General features: G+C 43.3%; 1 protein-coding gene across 1 annotated transcript; it reads right to left on the bottom strand.

Annotated features, from left to right (window-relative positions):
• Positions 1-7,218: 7,218 nt before the first annotated feature.
• Positions 7,219-9,213, bottom strand: LOC122434874 (casein kinase I-like). The gene is made up of 2 exons (XM_043458670.1): positions 8,702-9,213; positions 7,219-8,477 (listed from the first exon to the last, which is right to left on the bottom strand). The coding sequence occupies exon 2, from the start codon at positions 8,474-8,476 to the stop codon at positions 7,463-7,465; it is 1,014 nt and encodes a 337-aa protein (XP_043314605.1). The 5' UTR covers position 8,477; positions 8,702-9,213; the 3' UTR covers positions 7,219-7,462.
• Positions 9,214-12,577: the final 3,364 nt, after the last annotated feature.

The raw sequence follows: 12,577 nt of genomic DNA, 5'->3' as shown, positions 1-12,577 counted from the left end.
AGGAATTCTGTAAGGAGATGACCCTGACCTGGCACTAGGGACTCAGGGCAAGGGCAGGTGGGGCAGATTCCAGACTTGCTGCCCCTGAGATTCATCACCGTCCCCCTGCTGAGGGTGAGAAACACATGGCTGGTGTCCCACATCCATTTCATGTCTTTTCCTATAAGGGCACTAACTCTATTCATGAGGACTCCAACCTCATGACCTAATTACCTCCCAAAGGTCCCATCTCCTAGACCATCACCTTGAGGGTAAGGATTTCAATCTATGAAATCTGGGGAGGGGGAGACACAGACATTTAGTCCACAGTACCCAGTTTCACCCCAGTGGTAACATCTTGTCAAACTATGATCACAACCAACATACTGACATTGATAGAAAACACTGCTCTTATTCTTATGTTCCCATTTTTACATGTATTCATTTGTGTATGTGTGTTTGGTTTCATTCTGTTTTTGCCCCCTGATGTCCAGCACTCCCCACTGGCTCTGTGCACATGCTCAGCTGATCGCCACCAGAGCTTCCTTTTTCCTGATCCTTGGGGATTTGCTGACTTCCCCTCTACCCTGATCTAGGGCAGAAAAATCCCATTTTGGGGAACTTAGAGGATGGCAGGGTAGTAGGGTGAGCACAGTCTCTAGGGCCCTTCTAGTTCTTCCTCGTCCTCCTAAAAATGAATTAAATGGCCTGAGAAGGTACATGAGTTGGCAAGGTTTCTGGGCTTGTAACAGTAGTGGACTGGAGCCAGGTCTCCTGACGGTGTCCTCTACCCTCCCCACACTCCAGCCAAGACCAGCTTTCCCGCTAAAAGTTCCCCTTGAAATTCTGTAGACAGAGGAAGACGAGGGAGACTGCCCCTGCCCCACAGCTCCCTCTGCTGACGGTCCTGAGTCTGCTCAACGCCAGACACTGGCGATTGTCACAGGGGCTCAGCTCAGTGAGAGAGTGAGTATATATTACAAAACTGCATTACGTTAGTTTTGTTTACTATACGGATATGGAGTAGTTAAATGTGTTTTATATTTTTATATAGAATCATATATGTATATAAATATATAAAATGTTTATTTATATATATGGATATATTAAAAAGTTTTATATTTGTAACATAGAGTGTAACATTGGTAACTTAGAGTGTAAAGTTCTCTGCTCTAAGTAGAAAGAAGAAACTTAAAATGACCTCTAACTCTAGAACGAACACCCCCAAAATACGTCCTTTTCATTATAGGGGACTGGAATGCAAAAGTAGGAAGTCAAGAGATACCTGGAGTAACAGGCAAATTTGGCCTTGGAGTACAGAATGAAGCAGGGTAAAGGCTAATAGAGTTTTGCCAAGAGAACGCATTGGTCATAGCAAGCACCTTCCTCCAGCAACACAAGAGAAGACTCTACACATGGACCTCACCAGATGGTCAATACTGAAATCAGATTGATTATATTCTTTGCAGCCAAAGATGGAGAAGCTCTATACAGTCAGCAAAAACAAGACCTGTAGCTGACTGTGGCTCAGATCATGAACTCCTTATTGCCAAATTCAGACTTAAATTGAAGAAAGTAGGGAAAACCACTAGACTCTTCAGGTTTGACCTAAATCAAATCCCCTATGATTATACAGTGGAAGTGACAAATAGCTTCAAGGGATTAAATCTGATAGACAGACTGACTGAAGAACTATGGATGGAGGTTCCTGACATTGTCCAGGAGGCACTGATCAAGACCATCCCCAAGTAAAAGAAATGCAAAAAGGCAAAATGGTAGCCTGAGGAGGCATTACAAATAGCTGAGAAAACAAAGAGACGCTAAAGGCAAAGGAGAAAAGGAAAGATGTACCCATTTGAATGCAGAATTCCAAAGAATAGCAAGGAGAGATAAGAAAGCCTTCCTCAGTGATCAATGTAAAGAAATAGAGGAAAACAACAGAATGGGAAAGACGAGAGATCCCTTCAAGAAAATTAGAGCTACCAAGGGAACATTTCATGCAAAGATGGGCACAATAAAGGACAGAAATGGTATGGACCGAACAGAAGCAGAAGGTATTAAGAAGAGGTGGCAAGAATACACAGAAGAACTATACAAAAAAGATCTTCATGACCCAGATAACCACGATGGTGTGATCACTCACCCAGAGCCAGACGTCCTGGAATGCGAAGGCAAGTGGGCCTTAGGAAGCATCGCTACGAACAAAGCTGATGGAGGTGATGGAATTCCAGTTGAGCTATTTCAAATCCTGAAAGATGATGCTGTGAAAGTGCTGCACTCAGTATGCCAGCACATTTGGAAAACTCAGCAGTCCCCACAGGACTGGAAAAGATCAGTTTTCATTCCAAAGAAAGGCAATGCCGAAGAATGCTCAAACTACCGCACAATTGCACTCATTTCACATGCTAGCAAAGTTATGCTAAAAATTCTCCAAGCCAGGCTTCAACCGTGAACTTCCAGATGTTCAAGTTGGATTTAGACAAGGCAGACGAACCAGAGATCAAATTGCCAACATCTTCTGGATCATCAAAAAAGCAAGAGAGTTCCAGAAAAACACCTCCTTCTGCTTTATTGATTATGCCAAAGCCTTTCACTGTGTGGATCAAAACAAACTGAGGAAAATTCTCCAAGGGATGGGAATACCAGAACACCTGACCTGCCTCCTGAGAAATCTGTATGCAGGTCAGGAAGCAACAGTTAGAACCGGACATAGAACAACAGACTGGTTCCAAATAGGAGAAGGAGTATGTCAGGGCTGTATATTGTCACCCTGCTTATTCAACTTATATGCAGAGTACATCATGAGAAATGCTGGAATGAAGATTCATCATGAGAATGAAGCACAAGCTGGAATCAAGATTTCCGGGAGAAAAACATCAATAACCTCAGATACACAGATGACACCACCCTTATGACAGAAAGCGGAGAAGAATTAAAGAGCCTCTTGATGAAAGTGAAAGAGGACAGTGAAAAAACTTTGGCCTAAAATTCCACATTCAGAAAACTAAGATCATGGCATCTGGTCCCATCAGTTCAGTTCAGTTCAGTCGCTCAGTCGTGTCTGGCTCTTTGCGACCACAGCACGCCAGGCCTCCATCTCCATCCCCAACTCCCGGAGTCCACCCAAACCCATGTCCATTGTGTCAATGATGCCATCCAACCATCTCATCCTCTGTCGTCCCCTTCTCCTCCTGCCCTCACTCAATCTTTCCCAGCATCAGGGTCTTTTCAAATGAATCAGCTCTCCACATCAGGTGGCCAAAGTATTGGGGTTTCAGCTTCAACATCAGTCCTTCCAATGAACACCCAGGACTGATCTCCTTTAGGATGGACTGGTTGGATCTCCTTGCAGTCCAAGGGACTCTCAAGAGTCTTCTCCAACAACACAGTTCAAAAGCATCAATTCTTCGGTGCTCAGCTTTCTCTGTAGTCCAAGTCTCACATCCATACATCAGGAAAAATAAAGTCAGCCACTGTTTCCACTTCATGGCAAATAGATGGGGAAACAGTGGAAACAGTGGCAGACTTTATTTGGGCTCCAAAATCACTGCAGATGGTGGCTACAGCCATGAAATTAAAAGACACTTGCTCCTCCGAAGAAAAGTTATGACCAACCTAGACAGCATATTAAAAAGCAGAGACATTACTTTGCCAACAAAGGTCCGTCTAGTCAAAGCTACAGTTTTTCCAGTAGTCATGTATGGACAGAAAACACTGGTATGGTTCTTACTACATGCTATGTACTTAAATAGCTTTTAGGACATGCCAGGCACTGTTCTAAGTGACACAGAAGTATGTACACACATACAAACTCATTTAATTCTCCCAGAAACCATATGTGCTAGATACTGTTATACCTATTTTTAAAAGAGAAACTAAAGCCCAGAACAGGTGTATAATTTTCCCAAGATGGAATGGGTCATATGCAGGAGAGATTAAAACAAGACGGCATATCTCCACTTACATAGACGATCTGGTACCCATTTAGTTCCTCCAGCAGCTCATCTTTACCCTAAGCAATGTACCAACTCAGCTGGAAGGGGAAATCACTGATGCTTTGTACAGAAGATGAAATACAATAGGTTTATAATACTAAGTAGAACGAATAAGCTATGCTATTATCCCATTATACCAAATTTTAAAATACTGAGCCTGATCAGATCATGAAATCCAGTTTGTTTTCTTCTTTTGGTTAGGCTAAAATAGTGAAATCTAGAACTTTGCCTTATCTCTGCCAGACTTCACTATTCTTTCACTCCTATGCTATGCTCTGTATATCCACAAGCCTCATTTCATTTATTCTATAGGTCTTAAGCATCCTGATTCATAGGCATGGATTGAGAACTTCTTCCAACTTTCTACTTCATTTAGTATATGTGTACAAAATTCACTACAGCCAATAATATTTAGTTACAGCTACCACTATTCAATGTAAAAAGTTAATGCCTGTGCTGAAAATAATTATCTTTAACATTTCTGAGCCCACAGACTTCCTTATCAGCACATAAATAGAGTCATCAGTCTGGAACCATAGCTATGGATGTGAGTTTGCATTCTACTAGTCATGAACATGTCCTCAAAAAAAAAATCCAGCATATTCCCCAATCCAATAGTTATTCAATACACTTCTTCCATCAATTTGGCTCTTTCTGCTCTGTTGTGCCAGTTCAAAATATATATGTGATTCACAGATCAGTTAAGCGCACTCTGCTCTGAAAATTAGTCCAGTCTCACCACAACTGTAGGGAGACGTAATTTTCTCTGAATTTTGAAAGAAGACACTATGCTGCCCACCTTGATGCTTTCTGAGTGAGAGTTGTCTGCCTCACTAGAGTGATTAATGAACAAGGCTGAATTTCTGTTTTGTTCTCAAGCCATTTCACCCCTTCCTACTAACAATCTGATTCTTTGAACTCTCTTTGACACACTTTAAAAAAAAAACCCACTGAAACATCTACACAAAACTATTAATGTCAGTACTTGACCTGGTTTCTCCATGTTTCCACTAGAAAATTTAAGAATAAAATATTATTTTTCTATTCTTAAAGATTTTTCATAGATATAGGATGGAAAATAATCATATACCAGACAATCTAAAAGCATTACTTGTAAAGAAATACGTCTGGAAAGAAAGTAAAAAATGATTAACATTGGCAGTCCCCAGGGAAGAGAACTGGGGAGTAGATGTGAGAGTGAGATTTTTTTACTGTGTACTCTTTCACACTTTCTGAATTTCAATCTTTGTGAATGTATCATCTCTCCAAACGTTTTCAATTAAAAATTAAAATAAAGGGGGAAAAAGTTTTTATTTGTTCTGAGTTTCTATGGGATGGTGGGGGTGAGAAAAGGAAAAGAATATTAGATACTGGAGAGATTAAGGGCCCGATTTTACGGAACAGGTGAAGCCTGTATCTAAATAGAGCCCTAAATAATCAATAGCCTAGACACAGAAATTTCCTATGTAGGAAGCATTAAGAAAACTGGAGCTAAACATGAGTGTTGGAAGATAAGTTTCTTTTGGAAACAACGGGCCTGTTGTCATTAAGAGGAAAGTTTCATTATCATGTACTACATAACTGGGAGTAACTGCAATTTCATTTCATAAGGCTAGTACAAGACAAATGTCATGGTTTAGGTAATGAACACCTAAAGTGAACTTGTTAAAAAATGGAATCAGTTAATCCCATTAGGAACAGAATCATCCAGGATAAAACATGGACTTGCTTTGTGGTGACATAGATGAAACTTAAAAAGCGGGGGACATTTAAATAATTTCAAAAAGAGGAAAAAAGGAGGAATTGCAGGGTGAAGAATATTGGAGGAAAATATCTGATTTGGGCAACGATGATTGCAGTCAATAATATCCTGAGAATGAAGGAAGTGCACAGCTGTGAGAACTGTCACTCTACACAGGTAAATTCCAGTACTAGGGTACAGTCGTAATGCAAGGACTGAGGGCATCACTATATGAGTCAGTAGAATAGGAAAATAAAACGTGTTCAGAATGGATGGAAGATTCCCTTAAGGAAGGGAAGAGCAGAGGACAGAAGAGAGGGCCCTTCAGTTAGAGGGAATGGAAGGAAAAAAGCTTGTAAAAAGAAAACAAGGTACTCACCAACAAGGAAAACACAAAAACTCTACAGTTACAAATAGATAGAACAATAAGAACAAGCACCTCAAAGAATGGAATGCCACATGGATAACAAAGACAATTAACATTCAAAGTAGCTGATTATAAGAGAAACTGAAGCACAAACACCAGGAAGTTAGCAACTGAGGATGAGACATAGGGTGATGAGCAAAGAGTATAGAATCTGATGTCACTCTTGACATATGTGAAATGAAATGAGACTGGTTCTAGATGACAGTTGAGAAGCTGGAGAGGAAATGGAAAGGGATTGGCAGGAGCAAGAGCAGGAATTGGTCGTTTTGAAAGGAAGCAGATATATGGATTCCCATTGCATAAGGACAAAATCTATGGCGGGGGAGGGGCAGGCAGGACAGAAGAAGCACAAAATATTAGGGAAGGAAAAAAATAACTAAGAAAGCAAGGTGCTTGAGACGGTAGCACCTTGATCGAGACTACAGGGATGGGGGAAGGGCAGATAGCTCTCCTGCCAGAAAAGCCAGGCAAAGAAGACAGTGGATATTGGCAAGGGTCATACTAGGAGATGGCATTTAAGTATCAAAGGGGCTTCTGTTAACCCTGTCCAAGCAATTCTAAAAGTTGAGAGCTTGTTTTTTGTTTTTAAAGAAACAGTTAACAGTTTTTAATGAATCTGTAAACCAAAAAGCTTCCATTTCAAAATAAAAACAAATCCCAGGTCACGTTGATGTTTACAGTGACTACGTTTATGTAAGCAACATATATACATGTTCAGTTTAAGATGTTAACTAAAATTCTGTGACAAACACGCGTTTTTTAAATACCAAGAACATTATAGAGTTGACGCCGAGTCCTGAGGATAATCTAGTAGTCCCTAAGTTTTTCTTAAGTCTTCACTTCAGAGGCTGTTATTTCCAGCTCAAGTAAGCAAGCAGAGTCGTTCATATGCTCAAACTTGGAATCTTGATTACGACCATATCAGCTGGCTTGCAAACAAGAAGTCAACCATGTTAAGAATGTTTTAAGTGAACAACCTGCAAACCCCAGGGATGGATAAACCTTCAGAATGCATTAACAACCATAGCAACTGTACAGGCTATTCTTCTGAAATGAGATCTCTCAAAGCAGTATAGTTCAAAATAAAAGAATTTAGTTAAAATTGGCATAGGCACAATTTTCCCACCAATTTTGTGTGTGTCAAGCGTTTAGTGAACTTTTCCACTTGAAAAAGTGAAATAGAAAACTGGAACCATGTTTCACTAATGACAGAGCCTTCAGCCCAGAGGAGACCATCTCTGCTGACCAGAGCCAGTTTAGAGGGAAATGAATTTGCTGCTCGAGTCTCCTGTTCTGTGTCCTCTGTTCCTTGATTCCTGCTTATGAACCTTTCACTTCACTCTTGGTTTTGTCAGTCTGATTGCCTGTAGGTGTTTGGGCCGGCTGACCCTGCCCACTTGAAGAGGCAGCCTGCTGTGCTGCTTTCTGCTGTAGCACTATCCAATCAAATGCATAGTCGTGTTGGTAATTCAGGGTCCTGAAAAGAATGCGGAATAGCTGCCTCAGGTATGTGTAATCCGGGGCTTCCTCAAAGGACAGCCCACGACAATGCTTAAAGTACATGGCAAATTCTACAGGAAATCCGTTACATAAAACATCAACAGGTGTGGCCATCTTCATTTCGCTAATCTTTTCACATCTTTGCTTCATCGTTGCAGCCTTTAGTCCTTGCCATGGCAGGCTGGCTCTATTAAAATACATCAAAACATATCCTAATGATTCCATGTCATCTCGGCGACTCTGTTCAATACCAAGATGTGCACGGATGCTAGCATAGGGAGGCGTGCCAGTGAGACTTTTACCCTTTCTGTACGATATGTGTTGCCCTGTCCTGCTGTCTCTGTACTTCTTAGCCAAACCAAAATCAATAAGGAATAACTTCTTCCACTGCTGCCCAGTACCCATTAGGAAGTTATCCGGTTTAATGTCTCTGTGTATCAGATTCTGTGTGTGCACATATTCGAGTCTACTGATCATCTGTTCAGCTAACATAAGTACAGTTTTCATCGTGAACCTCCTTGAACAGAAATTGAAGAGGTCTTCAAGGCTGGGTCCCAGAAGATCCATGACTAGCACCTTATAGTCCGTTTCCTGACCATACCACCGTATCTGGGGGATGCCAACCCCACCTTGAAGAACATTATAGAGCTCCTTCTCGTTTATCAACCGGGGCTGCCTCGCACTCTGTGACTCTAGTTTCACTGCCACTTCCTCGTGGTTGGTGAGGTCTATCGCCAAATAAACGTCCCCGAAGGAGCCACACCCGATCTCCCGTACCAGTTTGTATCTCCCTCCGACAATGAAATCGGCCTTGGGTCCGCTGCTGCTCGCCATCCTGAGAGACAAAGACGGGGTTGGGGTTAAGCTCCGACACCTCTAAGGGGACGATGGACGCCCCTCGGGCTCGTCCGCGGAGCAAGGCCGTGAAGGCAGGCAGGAAACAGAGAACGCTGGCTGTTTCTCAGCGTTACAGGGCCCAGAATCCGCCAAGGGGACCCTGACCACCGCTACTGTCTGGTTTCTTTTCACCAGCCCACCGACCGTTGAGGGGGTTCTCACCGTTAGCCGGCTGAGCCTCTGGCTTCTGGCGGCGGCCGCGGCCTCGCTTCCGCGGCGACTTCGGGGGCTGGTAAAGGGGAGCCGTGAAGTTATGGCGGCGATACCACTGCCACCAGTGCCGCCGGCTCCCGCCAGGAGGAACCCCTGGTCACTCCGCCGGCGCTGCCAACACTTTGTTATAACGGCTGCAGCCAACACAAAGTGCCCCGAGCTCCAGGCGGGCGCTTCGTGGCGCGGAGAACTCTGGGAAAGGAATCACGGGCGCTCTTAGAACCTTCCAGACAGATTACCTTCAGAGCCTTTCAAAGGCATCAGCTCCTAGAAAAGCAGATCTACTCCACGTCCCCCAGCTACTCAGGTCACACATCTGAGCAGCCGTGATGTGGGCTTTCCTCCTCCAGTGTCCATGGGCCCTCTCCTTGCTCCAGCTTGAAGATGACCTCTGGTTTGGGAGCTTGGTTCCCTGTGAACAGGACACGATACAGGATTGGGTCCACTAAATTGGGTTTCAGGGCCTTTCAACCACGCCCCTATTTGCTCTTCAGGAAAGTAATCCCATTTCCCTGGGAACAGAGTAATAATCAAAGAAGTGTAAAAGGACTGAAGTATCTCGGGCAAATCAAAGAGGACACCGTTACACACTTCAGATGCCCCAGAGCATTCAGCAGCTGAGAACGGACGCAGCCTCTCTGAGGCCCCTGGAAGGTGCAGAGGGCAGCTGTGCTTACTGACCCATTGCGCACAGTTGGCTGTAGGTCTCCAGTGTCACATCCTGGTGCAGGCACCTCTGTACAGGGTCCAAGTGCTGCCACTCCTCCCTGCTGAAGTCCACAGTGACGTCCTCGATGACCCCTGTTACAATACAGTCCCATTCAAGGTGACATGGTCAGCACTGGGGGTTGGATGGAAGAGAACTAGGAAGTTAGTTGTCTTTAATGATTTTCACCATGATACGCTATGCTTATTAAACACCTAGTTATACCTAACATTGTGCAGGGTGAAAATATCTAAAGCTATTCATGTCTCTTATTCATCATGTGTTAAATTCAATCAGTAAATCATTATTCAGAAATTAAGATTAAATTAGCTTTTCTAAATCTTCTAGTTCTTTTAGGAAATACCTAGAATTCATTTCTCAAACAGGTAGGTACCAGACATGCTAGGTTCTTTGGCCAGTGCTGTGTGCTAATTGGCTTCAGTCCTGTCCCGACTCTGTAACCCTATGAACTATAGCCTGCCAGGCTCCTCTGTCCGTGAGATTCTCCAGGCAAGAAAACTGGAGTGGGTTGCCCTTTCCTTCTCTGAGGGATCTTCTTGACCCAGGGATGGAACCGGAGTCTCCGGCATCGGCAGGAGGATTCTTTACCACTAGCGTCACCTGGGAAGCCTATCTGAGACCTCAGCAAAAACACAGTTATTCCTATTTCCCCCACCAGTTTCCTTGAGGCAATCTAGACTTTTTCTGTCAAGCATCTACAAATTTTTCCAGCCTCTCCCCACTGCCCAGTTCCAAAGCCACTTCCATGTCTTTTTAGGTGTTTCTTACAATAGCACTCCACTCCCAAGTACAGAAAGCTGTTGTTTCCTAGGACTGTTGTAATGGAGTATCACAAACCGTGTGGCTCAGAACAACAAGAATTTCTTGCCTTGCGGTTCTGGGGGCCAGAGGTCTAAAATCAAGGTGTCAGCCAGGTCATGCTCTTGTTGAAGGTGCTAGGGAGGGGTGTGTTCCATGCCTCTCTCCTGGTTCCTGGGGGCCTCAGGCATCTTTTGTCCTATAGATGCATCACTCCAATCACACGGTCATCTATTCCTTGTGTGCCTCTGCACAGTCTCTCCCGTGTGTTTGTGTGTCTCTGTGTCTACCCTTCCCTTTTTTGTAAGAATGCCAGGCATATTGGATTAGGGCCCACCTAACAACCTCGCTCTAGATTGATTACTTCTGGAAAGACCTGAAAGGTTACTGCTGTGAGCCGTGTGCTACGCCGGGATTCGTGGCCTCTGGAGGAGAGGACTTTGATCCAGGGCAAGAGACGAGGCTTGCCCACTGGAACATTTTGGGTAACAGAATTTTATTAAAGTATAAGAGAGATAGAGAAAGCTGCTGACATGGACATCAGAAAGGGGCAGAAAGAATGCCCCTTTGCTAGTTTCTGGCAAGGTGTTTTATGTCTGTTAGCAAGTTTATTAATCAGATAAGAGTGACACCTCAGGCTGAGGGAGTTTAACCAGGCCCCTCTCCCACAATATGCATTTTTGAGATAGAATGGCCCAAGGTGTATCATCCCCCTGCCATAAAACAATTGACATGAATACTGTTTTGTTGAGCCATTATCAGCCCAAGGATTGAGAAAAGGGGGGAAAAAAAAAAGTTAGTCTTAGGCAGAACCATTTTGGAGAAAGGCAGGTTCCAAAGCAAATACATGGTTTCATTAACATAGCTTAAGAAAAACGTTTCCATAAGAAAAACTTATTGGTTAGCTCAAGGCAGAACTAGGTGTCATCAACACATATAGAGAAGAGGAAGAAACTTCTGCCAATTGCACTTTATTTTCTCCTGCCGCTCTGGGACTTCTGGCCTTCTTACCTGTTACCATCTCAGGCCCTATTTTTAATTAAGGCAACATTCAGAAATAGTGGGGGTTAGGACGTCAACATATTTTCTTGGATGGACACAATTTTACTCATAACAGGGTCCTCATAGATTCACAGGGTAGCTGTGCCGACCCAGTGAGAGGAGGTGGCTGTAGTTTTCAGCATCATGTCCTGGTACAGGAACCTCTGAGCAGAGTCCAGGTGCTGCCACTCCTCTCTGCTGAAGTCCATGGTCATGTCCTCAAAGGACACTGACACCTATAACAAACACCAAGGACACTGACACCTGTAAGCACAGCCCCATTTGGGGTGACCAGGTCAGCACAGGGAGATAAGGGAAAGATAGGAAACTGTTTTTAGTGATTTTTACCATAACACCCCATAGGCTATGCCTTTTAAAGGCCTACTTACACGTAATGTATAGAATAAAAATATCTAGTTATAAATTTCTGCCATCCATTGTACATAACAGTTTCATTTTAAAAAATAATACTTTTTATTTGTTATCTATTTTATACATAGTAGTGTGTATACCTGACTCAGTTTGCTCTAGAGCAGAAACTAACACAGCAGTGCAAACCAACTATATTCCAATAATAAATAAATAAATAGAGTGATTGAAAGGGGAAAAAGTAATAATTTTGCCCAGGATTTGAAGTTTATTCTACTTTGTTGCTCATGTTAGTGGGAAATTTGTGTTTATTCCTTTTTTAAGGAGGCATGTATACTTTATTAAAATGTGTTTATTTATATATCTTTGGCTGTGCTGGGTCTTTGTTCCTGTGCATGGGCTTTCTCTAGTTGTGGCAAGCAGGGGCTACCATCTAGCTGTGGTGTGAGGGCGTCTCATTGCAGTGGCTTCTCTCGTTGGAGAACACAGGCTCTGGAGCACACAGGCTTCAGTGGTTGGGGTGCACAGGCTCAGGAGTTTGGCGCCCGGGCTCTGGAGTGCAGCCTCAGTAGTTTTAACGCACAGGGTCACGTGAACGAGCGGCCCCTGCCTTGACAAGCAGACTCTTAACCATTGGACCAGCAAGAAAACCCAGCATCTACACTTTTTTTCTCAATTTACATAGCTCCCTCTACTGCCGCTTTCATTTAGTCTTCAAAAATACAGGCATTTTTCTCTTGACACCTTCTTTCTGGGTCAATTTTAACTTAATTCCACAGTTGTCAGACAACGTGCCCTGTCTGATTTCAACACATGGTCTATCTAGAAGAATGTTTCATGTGTCCCCAGAAAAGAATGTACATTCAGCCAAGGATGGGTGCAGTGTTCTC

Source organism: Cervus canadensis, chromosome X, assembly GCF_019320065.1.
Source record: "Cervus canadensis isolate Bull #8, Minnesota chromosome X, ASM1932006v1, whole genome shotgun sequence".
Taxonomy (NCBI): domain Eukaryota; kingdom Metazoa; phylum Chordata; class Mammalia; order Artiodactyla; family Cervidae; genus Cervus; species Cervus canadensis.
The sequence above is the reverse complement of the archived record's forward strand: the minus strand, read 5'-3'. Positions and strand labels throughout refer to the sequence as shown.